The sequence below is a fragment of the Mastomys coucha genome, unplaced genomic scaffold, assembly GCF_008632895.1.
Source record: "Mastomys coucha isolate ucsf_1 unplaced genomic scaffold, UCSF_Mcou_1 pScaffold9, whole genome shotgun sequence".
NCBI classification, from domain to species: Eukaryota; Metazoa; Chordata; class Mammalia; order Rodentia; family Muridae; genus Mastomys; species Mastomys coucha.
Genome location: NW_022196915.1, coordinates 90,371,017 through 90,388,039, shown reverse-complemented (window position 1 = coordinate 90,388,039; position 17,023 = coordinate 90,371,017). Strand labels below are relative to the sequence as shown.

The 17,023-nt window shown below is 34.3% G+C and overlaps 1 protein-coding gene across 14 annotated transcripts in view; it reads left to right on the top strand.

The window, feature by feature from the left end:
* Positions 1–17,023, top strand: part of Rbm26 (RNA binding motif protein 26) — a 71,817-nt gene that overhangs the window by 34,570 nt on the left and 20,224 nt on the right. For 7 of the 14 annotated variants that reach the window (XM_031362680.1, XM_031362678.1, XM_031362684.1 and 4 more), the window contains exons 10-18: positions 1,285–1,396; positions 2,687–2,846; positions 3,957–4,121; positions 4,681–4,812; positions 5,978–6,049; positions 12,721–12,846; positions 13,185–13,259; positions 14,095–14,262; positions 15,831–15,935. In XM_031362680.1, the coding sequence (XP_031218540.1) occupies positions 1,285–1,396; positions 2,687–2,846; positions 3,957–4,121; positions 4,681–4,812; positions 5,978–6,049; positions 12,721–12,846; positions 13,185–13,259; positions 14,095–14,262; positions 15,831–15,935 (1,115 nt within the window). The remainder of the gene's footprint in view (positions 1–1,284; positions 1,397–2,686; positions 2,847–3,956; positions 4,122–4,680; positions 4,813–5,977; positions 6,050–12,720; positions 12,847–13,184; positions 13,260–14,094; positions 14,263–15,830; positions 15,936–17,023) is intronic. The other 7 variants (XM_031362686.1, XM_031362685.1, XM_031362682.1 and 4 more) reach the window with 3 other exon arrangements.

The following is a 17,023-nucleotide window of genomic DNA, read 5'->3' as shown; positions in this document are numbered from 1 at the left end:
TTCTAATTAATTCTTTCTTTACCATATACCAAAACCCACCTCTGATGACACACATGTAGCCATATGAAATTTTATTGTTGAGAAAGTTTTTATCTATCATAATAGTTTTGTAATTGATTTAAAAAGTAAAAGCCGGGCAGTGGTGGCTCACACCTTAAATCCCAGCACTTGGGAGGCAGAGGCAGGCAATTTCTGAGTTCGAGGCCAGCCTGGTCTACAGAGTGAGTTCCAGGACAGCTGGGGCAACACAGAGAAACCCTCTCTCGAAAAACAAACAAAACAAAACAAAAAAAGTATAGCGTTGATTTCCCTGGGGATAAGGTCATGTTAGGGACTCCATCTCAAGGGATGGTTTCTTACCCATTATTCTCGCTTAAGATCTTGGCCTAGGCTACCAGGAACATGTAAATAAGAAAAGGAATAAGAGAAAACAAGACAGATAGATTGCCACGAGAACTATGGCTCAATATTTTTTCTCCAGTGAAGAGTTCCACAACCGGTTCCAGGAGGCCTCCCCCTTTTGAGGTCAACCGCCTCAGTCTGTGGAACTTGTCAACACAGATCCTACTGGAGGTGTTGTGGCATAATATTAAGGGTTGCTGGGATGTTCCACTGTCACAGGAGAGCTAGAAAACGGAAGAAAACAGGGAAACTCTGGGACATAGCTCGGAGCCTCTGTCTTTCTGTTTAAATAGGTGGCCAGAAAAGTCTGGAAGTAGAAGCCCAGTTAAGACAACAGGTTACATAAAAAGTAAGGCAAGCTTGTCCTAAGATTGCTATAGCATAACGCATGTAAAATATCAAGTGGTAGATGTTTACAATTCTCTGACACTACATTTCAATCTTGAATCTTTCTTTTAAAATGTGTTTCAATTATGGTAATATGTTGCCATTTAAGCAGTACTTTTATAATTTGCTAATTTGCAGTGGTAGTTTGATAGTCTCAAGTTCATTTATTTCTATGCTTTTGTTTGTGGTGAGAGTGATGGCAGATTGGAGGAGTGGCATAGATTTTTACCTTTAAAGAAGTAGCCTATATTATCACATATTAATTTGGCACATGATATTATTGAGTCTTAGAGTTAAGTGTGAAGTTTAAAAAAAAAATCGCATCTGGAAAAGACTAAAATTCCCCTGGAATACTGTATTTGACTATATATTTAGTTCTTTTGCCTATAAGATATTTATTTTGATAGAAAACCTAGATATTTTTCATAGGAATTTAAAGAAGTAGCTGAGATAAACACAAAATATTAATGTATATTTTCTTTTGTTTTGACACAGAAAAGCCTCCTAATAAAAGCAGTATGAGGATAGTAGTGGATTCAGAATCCAGGAAAAGAACTATTGGGTCTGGGGAACCTGGAGTCTCTACAAAGAAGACATGGTTTGATAAGTAAGTTGGCAGGGACTATTGAAGAATTTTGTTGTGTATTGATTATTGCTATATTATTAGATTAGAGACTATATAATCTCTTAGAAAAAGTTATGCAGATCCGTAGATTGTTTTCAGTTACAATCTTGGTTGTTTTCTAGAAATGTATGAGTTTGCTTTGGTACTACAAAGCTGTTTGCTTATAAAAGTGGTGGGATGGAGGACACCATTTTTCCTCTTTTCACTTCGACCTCTAAAAGAAACAAGCCTTTATACTTGTCAGGTGTGCTCCTGAGTATGAGCTGCTTACAGGGTAGTTATGAGCCCTCCGTCTTGGGGAGGATGTAGAAGACCTGGAGGGGGAGAAGTTTGGTTGTAGGTCCTTCCTGCTAGGAACTGCAAAGGGCTTTGCCCAGGTGGAGAGGCTGAACAGGCACTGAGTGAGTTGGTCAGGACGAACCTTGGAGAAAGAGAAAACTCAGAAGATTAGAGAGTATGACAGTACATTTATACGTTTTTATGTATGCAGGGAAGTTAGGGCTACTCTGAGTAGTTTAGAAAGTAGTTTCTATATCTGGTATTGTGATTAAATTTGTGATTTAAAGGAAAAAGGTGAATTTATTGGGTCTCAGGTATTATTTTTTTTCATGTACCAAAAGTATTATATGTATTTCCAATAATTTTATTTCTCTGGCTTAGTGGTGGTGGCTCACACTTTTAATTCCAGTACTGGGGAGGCAGAGGCAGAGGCAAGTAGATCACTGAATTCAAGGCCAGCCTGATCTTTATAGTGAGTTCTAGGACAGCTAGAGCTGCACAAAGAAATCCTGTCTTGAAAAAACAGAAACAAATAAACAAACAAACAAAAGCAAACAAAAAAGAATCCCAAAGCTGATAACAGGTTCAGATGTCATCTTTATATTGATAAGAAAGGTTAACGAAAGTTTTAAAATGAAATAAATGCCTTTCAGTAAGCTGATTTCCAGAATAGAACAAGATTTGTATGTATATTTTTGCTAAATGCAGAAAGTAGAACCTTTTTTTTTTTTTTTTATGAAAATAACAGAAAATGAGAAGTATAGAAATAAAAAGGGACCTTCTCAGGTGACTTCCATAAAAGATACTAACATTACTAATATGGAAACCATTGTTTCAAGGAAAACTTTAGATTTTTTTACTGACTAGTACTTCCCGTTTTGGGGAGAAATTGATTAAATTAAGGACATCCATTTTACATGTAAAACATTATTCCTTTGTAGTAGTTGGAATCAGTTTTATAAATATATTGATCAACTTGGTTTTCACTTACAGACCAAATTTTAACAGGACAAACAGCCCAGGCTTCCAGAAGAAGGTTCAGTTTGGAAATGAAAATACTAAACTTGAACTTAGGAAGGTTCCTCCAGAATTAAATAATATCAGCAAACTCAATGAACATTTTAGTCGATTTGGAACATTGGTCAACTTACAGGTAAGAGTTTTGGAATAATATTATTAGTAATTATTTAAAGAACTCGAGAAAACGTTGGACATTGCATGAGCACTGTATCTGTTACTATAATGGAATACCTGAGGAGGGTTAACTTACACAAGAAAAGAGATGCTAACAATGAAGTGGTGCTGTTTGTTTATCTTCTGATTAAAGACTACTGGTGAGTCAGAGATGAATTCGGTGGTCAGACTGACTACTGAACAGTTTTCTTTCATGAGAGCTCAGGGATACATGAGAACTTGTATCTTATTTAGGGTTCTTGTGATGAAATACCATGACCGAAACTACTTCAGGAGGAAATGGTTTCATGATCGAAGGAAGTCAGGACAGGAACTCAAGCAGAGCAGGAATCTGGAAGCAAGAGCTGATGCAGAGGCCATGAAGAGGTGCTGCTTATGAGCTTGTTCCTCATGGCTTGCTCAGCCTGGTTTCTTATAGAACTTAGAACCACCAACCCAGGCATGGTGCCACTCACAATGGGCTAAACCCTTTCCCATCAACCACTTAAGAAAATATCCTATAGGATTTCACACAGCCAGATTTTACGGAGATAGTTTAATTGAGGTTCCTTTCTCTGAGATGACTTTAGTTTATGTCAAGTTGACATAAAACCACCTAGCACAACTTTAAGGGCAGTTCCTCTAAATGATCCTGTAACCTACCACTAAACCTCACTTCTTAAAAAGGTCACACTACTTAACCAGCCCTGCTGGCACGCATAACATGCTTTGACCAGTGTTTCTTTGTTCTATAAAAGTAAAAAAATGTCAAGAAACTGCTGCTACATTGAAACCTAAATAAGTGTTTTCAGGGTGTGGTTACTCAGATCTGGCCCCAGATAAATTTTTCCCTTATTTCATTAAACAAGCAAGCAAACCAGCAAACAGGCAAAAAACCCAGAGAACTTTCTCAGGCTTTTTGGAAATACTGTAAGAATGACAACAGTGGCATGTTGTACAAATAACAAAAGTGTAAGGAGCTTGATGGTAAGATCTTACTTGAAGGACTAAAATCTCACATGTTAAGACACTGACTGTAAAGCTATGCATTCCTTTAACAGTAGACTGTTCTCCATATGGTAAATCTTAGGTTGCCTATAATGGTGATCCTGAAGGTGCCCTTATCCAATTCGCAACTTATGAAGAAGCAAAGAAAGCAATCTCCAGTACAGAAGCAGTATTAAATAATCGCTTTATTAAGGTTTATTGGCACAGAGAAGGAACTACTCAACAGTTGCAAACTACTTCACCAAAGGTAAGAGAGAAATTTCTGTGAAGCCTAATGTTTCTTGGGGTCCTTTACCCTGTTCAACCAGGCTTTTGAGTCATGTGACGCTTGGCTTTACTACAGTTAGTCACAGGCTAGAGAAAGTTACTTAGCTAGTCTTTTATTAGCGTGTGAGGAGACTCTTAGTTGAGGGACTTATAAGATGGTATGTGTAAAGTATCTACAACAGTAGTTACTGAGAAGTAATCACTCATTAAATGGTGGAGCATATTACATAAGTTTATCACTACACAGTCCTCTTAGACTCTGCTTTCCTTCCCTTCTACTTTTCTCCCTAGAGAAAATACTAGCTGTTTTTGAGAGGTATTATAGAGTAGTCTAGTTTTTGATTGTTAAACAATAATGAATTTAATTTTCTTAGACTTTACAATTCATTTCTTGCAAAGAAAATTAATACATTGAAAAACTGAAACATGAGTTTGATTATAAATTTCATTTATATTGATACAGCAGTATAAAATCATCCTGGTTATGCTTTGTGTTCCTTTACTAATTAGTTTGTTTGAACTTTTCCTTTTGTTTTGAGGTAATACAGCCTTTAGTCCAGCAGCCCATTTTACCTGTTGTGAAGCAGTCAGTCAAAGAGCGGCTGGGTCCTGTACCTTCAGGTACTGTTGAACCGGCAGAAGCCCAGAGTGCTACTTCAGAACTTCCCCAGGTAAGCAGCAGCTTTTATCGGCACTCTGTCAGATAGGTTCTCCATCAATTAAGTTTCCTTGGTAACTAGAATTAGAGTTAGTGTTGAATATTTACACAGAAATATGGTATTTATATTTTTGACTCAGTTGACTTAGTTTTATCATAACACTGTCTTTTTAATCTTAAATTCATTTTCCTAGTTAATGCTCGTGAGAAAGACCTCTTTTTACTTTGTGGAGATGTATTTAAACAAGTTTGCCTGAGAGTGAAGTTCAGTACACTAAATTTTATTTTTTTCTGTTATCTTTTCACTTAGAGTTCTATCTCCTGATAATTATGCAGTAGAGTGAACAGAGAACTTTTGAGAAGGGAAGACTTAAGCCATCAGGTTACACATGCTTGATTGATGATATCTTGTTTAAGTACTCACTTGCCCTGCTTAGTACTTTGCATCATTTCCTGTGGACTGGGATTCTTTCCTCCATATGTTGTTTCTTTCCACTTCCATACTTGATTGGTAGTTTCTTGTTTCTATACTCAAAGTCTCAAAAATTTAGCTTTTCTTTTTCAAGGTATGCTGTGCAAAATTGGGTTAGGGTATGGTTACCTACTTAGATAATGGATGCTGCGTTAGCTTTTCAGGTCACTAATTCCTAATGCATAGAATAAGATAATGAGATTCTCTATGAAGGTTCAGAGTGCAAAATGATGTACCCTTAATTTTAAATTATCATACCTAGATAATCACTAATTACAATGTATTTATTTATAAACATATTTTAGGAATGAATGATACTTATTTTTCAGCTTATGAAGCAGGCTTATATTTTAAATATTCAACTCTATTTTAAAATGTGTAGTTTCTATTTGTTACTATAAAATTATAGCAAGGCACTTTAGGAACCTACTTTAGGACGGATTTTACATTGTAATTTTTTACAGTTAACATTAAAGACTTTTTGTTTTTCCACATGTATTTATCTTCCCTATCCTCTCTTTCCTTTCCTCTTCCTCTTCTTTCTCCTTGTTTCTCTCTCTCATTTTTTTTAAAGGCCCAGGTTTTTATGGCTAGTATTGCTATGCTCAAACTCAATATATATTAGTAGAATCAGGATGTTCAAAATCCCAACAGACTTAATATATGTTTGGGGAAACACTGAATATGTCCGTTTTAATTTTTTTAGAATGTAACTAAGTTATCTGTGAAGGACAGGTTGGGTTTTGTATCAAAGCCATCTGTTTCAGCAACTGAGAAGGTAAGAATAGCATGATGTGTTTGTCTTGGCTTTATAAATGTTTTCCAGGTGGCATCTTCATTTTATTTTTATTTTTATTTTTCTCATAGCTCCAAACTTCTGCTTCTTAATAGTATTGGCAGCTCCTTACTCCTACCTACCTGTTTGCTGAAAAAGAAAAACCTTAGCCTGGCTCCACCTTTACATCAACATTTTAGTTCTTGCTTCTCTTACTTCTGTGTGCTCCATTCTTTTTCTTTTTTTTTTTTTAATTACATTCATTTTCTTTATAGACATTGTGCATTTTAGATTAAAAACTCTGGTAGTCTAATAGAAAGAATCATGAGCTAGGAATGTTACTAACTGCATGATAATTGGCCAGTGCACTTAACCTTTCTGAATCTTTTTACTTACTGGTAGACTGGTAGATGTAATATTTATTTTGCTTTATTTACTGATAAAGTCTGTAAATGGGAAGAATGATATACATTATCTTATTATTGGCAGTTTAAATTTATTGCTGGGAGTTTTTCATATAAGGCTTCACAACCCTGCCACCTTTTTTCTAACTAAGAAGGTGAATCAAGGTTGTTGAGGCCCTTGTGGGCCTTTCTCCTGAATAGATGTCTGCTGTTTTCACATCTAGGTGTTTGGGACTACCCTGGCAACATCTTGTCTTTCAGTTGAATTATATGAAACTAATAGAATATTAGCAAGACACAAAAGATTGGTGTTTTTCCAGTTTCTAGTCCCTGTTTTTTCTAGACCCAAGGTTACAGACGAAATTCCTGTTGAAAGTGAACCAAGCATCTAGCTGACCTGCCATCATTTGTTCTTTACAGTATTGTTTGATTTATTATTTACTTTGTTACACTCTGGCATTGATGGAAATTCAGAACTCAGTCTGTATCAGACTTTCCTTTTGGGCATATTAGTGCCAGAAATGAGTCATTTGCCATATAGAAGTTAATTCTCATTTCTAGACCTCACCACTAGCAGTGATTGTCTAAGAATAGTCTTGAGGCCATAATTGTGTTGTACATGTATTCAGAGTCTGCCACTGTTTCCCCACTGCTTTCAGTTCTCTGGCTTTTGACGCTTTATCTTAGCTGGTTTCTTGTCGTTCTCCTCTGTACCTCTGATTTTGTTGCCATTCTGTGAGTGCTGCTGTAATGTTTGAAATGTGGGTCTATTGGCTACAGTTGCTCTGTTTAGTTCACAGTCCATATTCCCCCGCGCTCCAGAAGTCGTGGCTGCTCTGTTTCTCTGCTGTGCAGGGTGCTTTTTCTATCTGGAGGAGTACCTTTTTGTGTGTTGTCTTGTGTCTGTCCTCTATCTCCCAAGGTTTCTGTCTTGGTCTTCCTCTCTTCTTAGCTGTTTGTTTGTTCCTTTATCTATGGTAGTCTCTCTGTCTAGCTCAAGCTTCTTGTGGTGCTTCTTTTGGAGTGCGTTTACCCTGTCAATCAAATGTCCTGCTGTCAAGCTTACCAGCTTTAAATACTAAGTTTATCATAGGGTGTTCATTTGATAAAGTACTTTTAAATCACATATGTACATATGTATCCACAAAACTCTTTTCATAATAATATTGTATTTGAAATTTTTTTAAATGTAAGATTGTGTGGTAAATTGAGCTACATTTCATTTATAGACTTCAGGTTCTCATTTAGCCATTAGAGATGACATTGAACAAGTTCCCTTGACTATAAAATAGAGATGCTAATAGCCTTTTGAGTTTAAATTTTGGTTTGATGTACAGTTTTGGCAATATAAATCCAGAGATTGAGAGAATATGTGAAGCTTTTCTTAACCCCCTTCTAGTGGTCAGTTATTTATTTATTTATTTATTTATTTATTTATTTATTTTAGTACATACTCCTTTGAAGACGTTCTTGAGTTTTTTTTTTTAACTACAAGAAAAACTGACTTATTTAAAATATCTGCTACACTTTCTGGGAACTAGGGTTTGTAGCAAAAGTTGATTATAGATTATAAATGCTTTTTCTTTGATATTTGTTTAAAATGTTTCTCTGTAAGGTCGTTAATTCCTTATATGTGGAAGATTACAAAGTTGAACTCATGGAGCAGAGTAAATGATGGTTACCAGGAACCCAGGGTGAGGAAGTTATGAAGATAATGGCTAACAGTTGTAAAATAATTTCAGAACAAAAGTACAGCATGGTAACCTCAAATAATAATCATGATTTTAAGTGTTCTCATAACCAAAATGGGAGGCAGTGCCAAGTACTGGGTCAATTTAGCCATTTTACAAGACAGACAGACACACACAGTGGCAAAGGTAATTTTTACTATTGGTTAAGTGATGTTTTTAAAAAGTACTTAATATTCTTGAGAAGAGTCTTTCAAATACTTTATAAATAAAGCTTTAAATCTTATTCTCTCCAGAGTTCTCCATTTGCCCAGTGTTATAAAATGCTATGTGCTCTTAGACAATATTGTAAATTAACGTTCTGATTTACTGAATATATACTTACTTTGTTGAAGAAATTGAGCTTATTAATTTTTTTATACATGATTTTTTAGATACTTAAAATGAGTTTGGTTTTTTTTCTATTTTAAATACCTGTTAGAGGTACTAACTTATTATTTAATTATTATTTAGAATAAATATTTAGATTATTAATAGATCTATTATAATTGAGCTAATATTAAATCATATTAAATTTTGGTTTGAGCTAGTTATTTTAAAAATGAAACTTTAGATAGCTTCGTAGTAATTCTATATAGGACTTCTTTTTACAGGATAGTCTTTTCTCATTCTTAGTGAGACTTTTTTTTTTTTTTTTCGAGACAGGGTTTCTCTGTGTAGCTCTGGCTGTCCTGGAACTCACTCTGTAGACCAGGCTGGCCTCGAACTCAGAAATCCGCCTGCCTCTGCCTCCCGAGTGCTGGGATTAAAGGCGTGCGCCACCACCGCCCGGCGTGAGACTTTTTTTTTACACGTAGTAATAGTAGGTATGGTTATGGATGGCAATATTTTACATAAGAAATAAAGATATGGGAACTGGAGAGATGGCTTAGCAGTTGAGAGCACTTGTTGGCTTTGGTAGAGGACCCAGGTTTGTTTCCCTGAGCCCACATGGAAACCTGAGTTCAAAACTATCCTAAATTCAGGAGGTGTAGGGGATTCAGTGTTCCTTTTTGACCTCTTTGGGCACTAGGCGTGCACATGGTACATATGTGTGTGTGTGTGTGTGTGTGTGTGTGTGTTTGTATGTGTGTGTGTGTGTGTGTGTTGTGCACACACAACATTCAGGCAAAACACTGTCACATATAAAATAAATCTATAAAAGAAAAAAGAAAAACAATGTATCATTGGAGCATAACCTCGTACCAGTTTAGAGAATTGGCTTTTATCTTTGTCATAGGCGATAATAATAAAAATGTAGCACATAATGGGCCTTTTAACTCATTTTCTGGGTTTATATTTGCTATGAAAACCTAGCCAAGGATACTACAAAAAAGTAAAGTTGCTGGCTAACACGTCTTATAAACATAGGCACAAATACTCCAAAGGAAATATTAGCAATTTCCAGTGATGTGTAAAATATGTAATACATCATGGCCAGGAAAGATTTAGTCCAGAAATTCAAGATGGTTTAACATTAGGAGTATATCTAACTGACCACATTAGCATTATAAGGGAAAAGGAAAACCTTGCATGACTATCTTGTTAGACAAATCCTTGATGAAGTACTTAGTGCTTTCTGACCTTGTTGAGGAGTGTTTCCACCTCCCCACCAGAACTAACACCACACTCACTGCTGAGATAGAGTGAATATCCTAATGGTGAGATAGAGTGAATACCCCACTGTCGAGATCAGGACGGAGACAAGATCTTCATTTAGTCACTTTCTTTCAGGTTCTTTCCCCCTAATACAATAAAGTGATAAAATGAAACAAACCATTATAAAGATTAGAAAAAAGGAAAGAAATCTGTCTATATGTGGATGGCATGGTTATTACATATGTAGAGAATTCAAAATAAACTTGCAAGCAGTTGAGACAATAGGTGAGTGGAGTCAGATCATCAGAAGTTAAGCTAATATATTGCCATATGAAATTACAGCACATGAAAACAATTGTAAAATAAATGTGCTGCGTTTACTTCTAATGGCCTGTCCATACTTTTTGTTCTTATGATTTGTAACTAAATTTTGACTGTTGGGTATGTTGGATTCCTCTGCTGTTTTCACTTTAAATATATTTGTTAATTTATTTATTTATTGATAGTGCTAGAGGTCAAATCCAGGGCTTTGACCATGTACTTCAATTTAATATGTAGCCAAGGCTAGCTTTTAATGTACCATCCAATTACTTCCAGCTCCCAAGTGCTGCAATTTCAGACACACACTAGCATGCCGGGGTAAATTTTAAATCTTGAAAAATGTGGTTATTCTTTACCATTCTAGCATTAAAATTTAGACTCAAGCAGATTCAAATAAAAAGCAATGTTTGTGATCCTACAGTTATTATTTCCAAGCACATTTTACTTTTACATCTTGGCACCTTTGAAATAGGGCTGCATTTCACCATTTCACCATTGTTGGAAGTACAGTTGTAAATACTTTACTGTTTTTAGTTGTTTAATTTTATGTAGGAGTTCATGAGATTGATGCTTCGTGGAATATTTTTATCATATATCCTGGAAATCACTGGGTAGGGCTATGGATAGGGTTATAAGACAGCTTGTAGAATCAGGGAAGTGTTCTGGTCTCATCACATACTCCCTTCAGCCAGCACACATTAGTCTGATATAAAATGCTAAGATGGTTTGAAAAGGCGTGTGTGTTCCTTATCGACTGAAGTGGGAAAAATGCTAGGTTAAACAAATAATTCTATTATAATGTATATTTGTTGCTGGAAAATATCATTGTGATACTCAAATTTCCAAGTTATTCTGTAGATAGCTTTTAACTTGTTAGGGAATTCTCATGAAGAAACAGTATACGCAGACTTAAAAGTAGGCTGTCTTGTGTTACAACCTCTTTTTAGTATAGTTTAGCAATTTGTGACATACTAAAGTAGCACTGAAGAAGTTCTCCAGAATTATTCCAGAATAATCACTGAAGTCAGACTATAAACTAAATCTGTATTTTGATTTCTAATGAAATCAAGTATTTCTTAGTATTTCATGTTTATAAGTAATATTTGGCAGGTTTTATTTTGAAGAAACTTACCTGTGAAATTTTGGTATATGTAGAATATTACTTTCCTTTACTTTTTAAACATAAGTCGTTCTCTGTGAAGCTAGAATAATGGTAGTTTTATGTCATTTAAATTTTGAGACAGAGAAGAAGTGTTAAGAGTAATAAGTTGCCCATACTTTTTTTTATTTTTTTGTCTTCTGATTTCATGATTAAAGATCAGAAAGTGATCTCCAGATTTCTGCTTTCATGCTACATCAGATGTTAACATATTAGTAGTTAAAAAAATAGGATAATGTTTTTTATTTACAGTCTTTCATCTTTCTGTATCACATTATTGCTCAGGAACTCTTAAGATGTTAGAAAAAGTAATATTTTCTCTGGAAAATCATGGTACAGGGTTACTTGCTTATGTTTTATAGAATCTGTTGGTACTATCTTTTCTAAGAACCAGTCATTTCATGGAACTTAGTGACAGAAATAAAGCTCTGTCTATATTATCACTTTATTATTGTTCTTGTTGTTACTACTAAACCTTATTATTATTATTATTTGTTTTAAAGGGTTTTTCACTTCAACCTATAATCATTTGCTTACTTTAGTGTAAAAATATTATCTATCATATGTGATTGCACTGTTTTAGATACTAACAGTATACAGTGATAAAACAAGTGAACAGAAGAGAGCTTTGGGTTTATGTTTTAGATACTCTCAAGATGAACCCCCAAATTTTATAGATGAGCACATTGAGGATACCCCCCTCTCAAGTTTACTTTAAATAACCAAAGTCTCATAATTCTGTATTAAAAAGACTTAGGTTCAAGAATCACAAAGAAGAGAAAGACTAGATGTTTGTTTCAGGGCTTTGAAGTGTCAATAGGAAGGAAGACATCAAGTTCTTTTTGGTTTTGTTTGATTTTTTTATTAAATAGTTAATATCACCTAACAAATTCAATGGTATTTTTATGTCATAGCTGAAGGAATAAAAATCTGTAAGTATTGGAAAGAAAAGAAAAATGATTAGTGCTTTAGCTTGGACTATATCTGAGATTAAGATCATTTCAAGGAGGAAGAATGGCTTGTAGGGAATGAAGAATAACTGCTTCATTTATTTTGGAACTACAAATTACACTGATCATACTAATATGTTTGTAGGATGATATTCAGTTTCTTTTTGTACTTTATTCATAAATATAATAATGACAGTCTTTTCCCTTTGATTTTTTTTTTGTTTTACATATTTGGCTTTGCTTTTTTTGTTGTTTGTCTTTTGTTATAGGTATTAAGTCACCAGGAGTTTGTTTGTTTGTTATATGGCTTAATACTCATTCTTACCATTCAAGACATGAAATATGATTTAGTTATTATAACTATATAATACGTTTAGTTCAACATTTAATTTTAGGCAGAAATGCTTTAAAGTTGGAGTTTCTTAAAAAGCAAGACTTAAGAATTACTAATAATTAAGAAATTATTGATATGATTGATAACACTTTTGTTAAGAAATTGTATTTGTGTTGGTAGGTGTTATCTACATCTACTGGTCTTACAAAAACGGTGTATAATCCAGCTGCTTTGAAGGCTGCACAAAAAACCTTACTAGTTTCTACCCCTGCAGTTGATAATAATGAAGCACAGAAAAAGAAACAGGTAAGCATAGATAGTATAACAGAAAATTTGCATATAGGAAGCCCTCTCCATTCTGTATGTGCATGCCTGCTTGTGTGTCTGTTAAGGTGGTTACCACAAGCTCAAACTGGAGGGTTCGGTCTTCCCTCTGTCATCATAATTATTCTTTTACACTTTTTTTTTTTTTGCAAAGGGAAGTTTCTTCTGGTTTATCTTTGAAACTTATATGTATGGTCTAAGCTTTACAGACACAAATGCTGTATATTGCATTTGTTACCATGATTCTTCAGTTAAAACTGCTTTTCTCATGTATTGTTTGATCTATCTTTAGCTATACTCAAATGATTTGATTCTTTTAGGAGGCACTGAAACTTCAGCAGGATGTAAGAAAAAGGAAGCAAGAAATTTTAGAAAAGCACATTGAAACACAGAAGGTAAAATAGTAAAATTAAATTTGACACAGTTACCAGTGTGGTTATTTTTATTTAATTTATTTCATTCACAGTGAGAAGCACATTTACTGTAATTAGTAGTGGTAAAAGTGAAAAAGTTAATAAGTGTATTGTCAACTTACGTATTCATTAGCATTGGAGTTGTAGAAGCTTATATAAAGTGATGGACATAGGTGGAACTGGTTATGATCATGAAATAAGTTTATTTAGCTCTGTTACTATATAATAGTTTTTGGTTGGTGAATAATGAAATGAAATCATTTTCTCATTGTTGATATGTACTTCACTAATTTGGACCCTCTACTCCTGTGTTACACAATAATCAAAAGCCACATGTGGAATGCGTCTAGTCCAAATTGAGGTGAAAATCTTAATTACACAACAGATGTTTCATAGGCCAGCTTAGGCTACAGAGTAAGACTGTCTCAAAAACCTACTTTAAGGTTAGAAATAAGACCTTTTCTTATTTTGGATATACTAATTATTAAACCACAATGCTTTATGTAAAAAGCTGAAGCTGTTGTAACTAGGAGAACGTAATTTTGTGTGATCTCCCATTCCACTTTTCTGGTCCAGCACTTATGTTCTAAGAGAGCAAAAGAATAGTGAAGTTCTTCATAAAGTAAGCTGATTGTAATTAAGCTGCTGTTAGCGTTACCAGGTCTGTCCTTCTGTCTCTATATACTAAGAGTCTGTTAGCTTTGTTGAGAACATAGAAATAAACATAATATTTATTTGTTTTAACTATTTTACTGTATTTGTTTTCTTATCAATAGTAGGACTAAGTCTCTTGAACTTCTGTTTTAAAATTTGCCAGATGCTAATTTCAAAACTAGAGAAAAACAAAACCATGAAGTCTGAAGATAAAGCAGAAATAATGAAAACATTAGAGATTTTGACAAAAAATATTACCAAGTTGAAGGATGAGGTTAAATCTGCATCTCCTGGACGCTGTCTTCCAAAAAGTATAAAGACGAAGACTCAGGTATTCTGGTTTTCTGTTCCCATGGCTACAAGAGTGCAGCTCCCACACTCGCTAGCTAAAATCTGTCTAGGACTCCAGTTCAAGGGCATCTGACGCCCCCAAGTGCTCTGAACACACACAGTGCACAGATATACTTGCAGGCAAAATACCCATACATAATAAATACAAATAAATCTTTAAAAAAGAGAGCTTTAAAATAAAAATATGAAAAGTTATTTTTTAAGGATCTATAGTTTGTTAAGAATCTGATTATTCACAACTGTCCTAGTTCTTACAGGTGTAAAGTCAGCTATTGGAAAATGATTATGGATAATTTTCAGAAGGTAGTTTGAGGACAAAGTGACATGGTTACTTGACTGTGTGGCCAACAACTATGTATTGGAATTGGTGATATAAAAGACTCAGGACATGAAGTAACCTAGCATCACTGTCCAGAATGGATTTTATTTGCAAAGAGAAAATCTAGGTGTTTTAATCTAGATGATACAAACAAATGACCACGATATTTTCAGATGTTATGAATGATAGAATATAGCTGGGGCAATATTTATATTTCATCTGTATATGTATGAAACCGTGTTGATTTGTCTAATTTTAATGTGAATTACATGGTTATTCTTTTTTAAAACTCATTCCACTGCCAATTTCCATAACGACAACTTGGCCTCATAACATAAATCTTACTTATTCATTCAAGTAGACTCACAGTACATTCAGAATAGTTCCACAATTGGTGCAGGATTGTTTCCAGCATTTAAGCTGGATTCAAACTTTATTTACATTCCTTATAAACTAATTATATTCCATTAAAGATTAAATCAGATTATGATGTTGGTTAACTTTTATTTTGTTTAGTAAGTACTACTTATTAGATAAAGTCAGGTCCATTTCAGTTAGTTTTCAGCTTTGGTTTCTTTCTCGTGGCCTTATTCTTACTGGTTAAGTTTAACTTTTAATTTTTGTAATAACTCACTTTAACAGGGTTTAAAAGTACATAAAAGACATACATAGGATTCTCTCCCACCTCAAAATCCCAACCTCTGATACACTGTCTATCCCTAACTCCACTTGTACGGAACCACCATCATTCATTTATGTTTTTCCTCCAGTATAGCTAAGATGTGTGTGTTTATACCTACATAAAGGAATAGTATATATTGCTCATTAGCCCCATGGTTTTTTTTTCCCCCAAATTATCACATTATTAATTCAGGAAATCACACATTGGCTATGGTTTAGACAGTGGATTTTAGGGACATCAATGAGCATAGAAGGAATAAGGAAGCTTACAAAGTAGAGTAGTACTATTGGCAACAGAAACAGTGTTGGCTGGCATGGGGACACATAGCTAAAATCCTGGCTTTTTTGAGGCCAACACAGGAGAATCTTGATTGTATAACTAGCTTGTGCCAAGAAAAAAAAGGGGGTGGAGGATGGGGAGTACAAGAATGAATATGAGAAAAAGTATCTTCAAAAAATGTTAAGAAATAAATAAATAATGAAAAAAAGAAAAATGTTAACATAAGCTGAGAGTATTAATTGTTATTTGAAACATTAATGACTTTCAGATGCAAAAAGAATTGCTTGACACAGAATTGGATTTATATAAGAAGATGCAGGCTGGAGAAGAAGTCACTGAACTTAGGAGAAAATACACAGAATTACAGCTGGAAGTATGTTTTATCACAGCTACACACTTTCACTTGAAAGTGAGATACAATTATGGTTAACATGAAAATGTGATTTTATTTCTAGTTAATTACTGTCTATATTTCTCTCTCTCTCTCTTGCGCACGCGTACAAGTGTGTGTGTGTGTGTGTGTGTGTGTGTATGAAGATAGAGAGAAAAGAGGCTAATTGATTTTACTAAACTAATGTAGAAAATAGTTTTCAAAAAAGCAATTTTATATTTGCATGTTAATTTCATTATGAATGCCATAGGACAGTTTATGGGAATGGGTTCTCTCCTTTTACTGTGTTGTCTCACGGATTGAATTTGGAACTTTGGCCCTCTGAAACTTTGTGCTGGCCTGAGAAACTGGTATTTGCTGACACATTGCCTCTGCTTCAACACCCTGGTGCCTCTGTTTCTACTGAACTTTAGTCCTTTTTCCGGTTTTGCTCTTGTTTTTTTCTTGGGGTTAAATATAACTAAAGGCTTTACAGGTATTTGTATGGAGAGAGTCTTTTTATGTGTAAAGTCATACAGGCATGTGCTGAATTGCCAAAGTCATTACTGTAAAGCTGTTGAAAACATGCTTATTTAAGTTTTGCCTATAGATGGTGCTGTGGGTTTTTTAAAAGAGAAAATAAACTAACTTTAGTTATGAGAAACTTCTAGTGGAATTGATCTCTTATAAACCATGGATGTTTAATAGTTAGTAAAAATGTTATATAATAAAATATGAAAGTATATTAATGCCTATATTCACTATTGCCTGACATAATTTAAGATAGTATTTTTTAATATTTTAGGTTACTTGGCTTAGTTTGAGTATACTTTTTTAAAAATTTTTATTTATTTATTTATCTTTTTGAGACAAGGTTTCTCTGTAGCCCTGGTTGTCCTGGAATTCTCTCTGTAGATCAGGTTGGCTTCAAACTCAAATCTCTCTGCCTCTGTCTCACAAGGGCTGGGATCACCATGCCCGGTGAGTATATATATTTTTTAAAGTTTGTTGACACTGATTTTTTTTTTTAGATTTATTTTATTTATTTTATGTGTATGAGTACACTGTAGCTGTACAGATGGCAGTGAGTC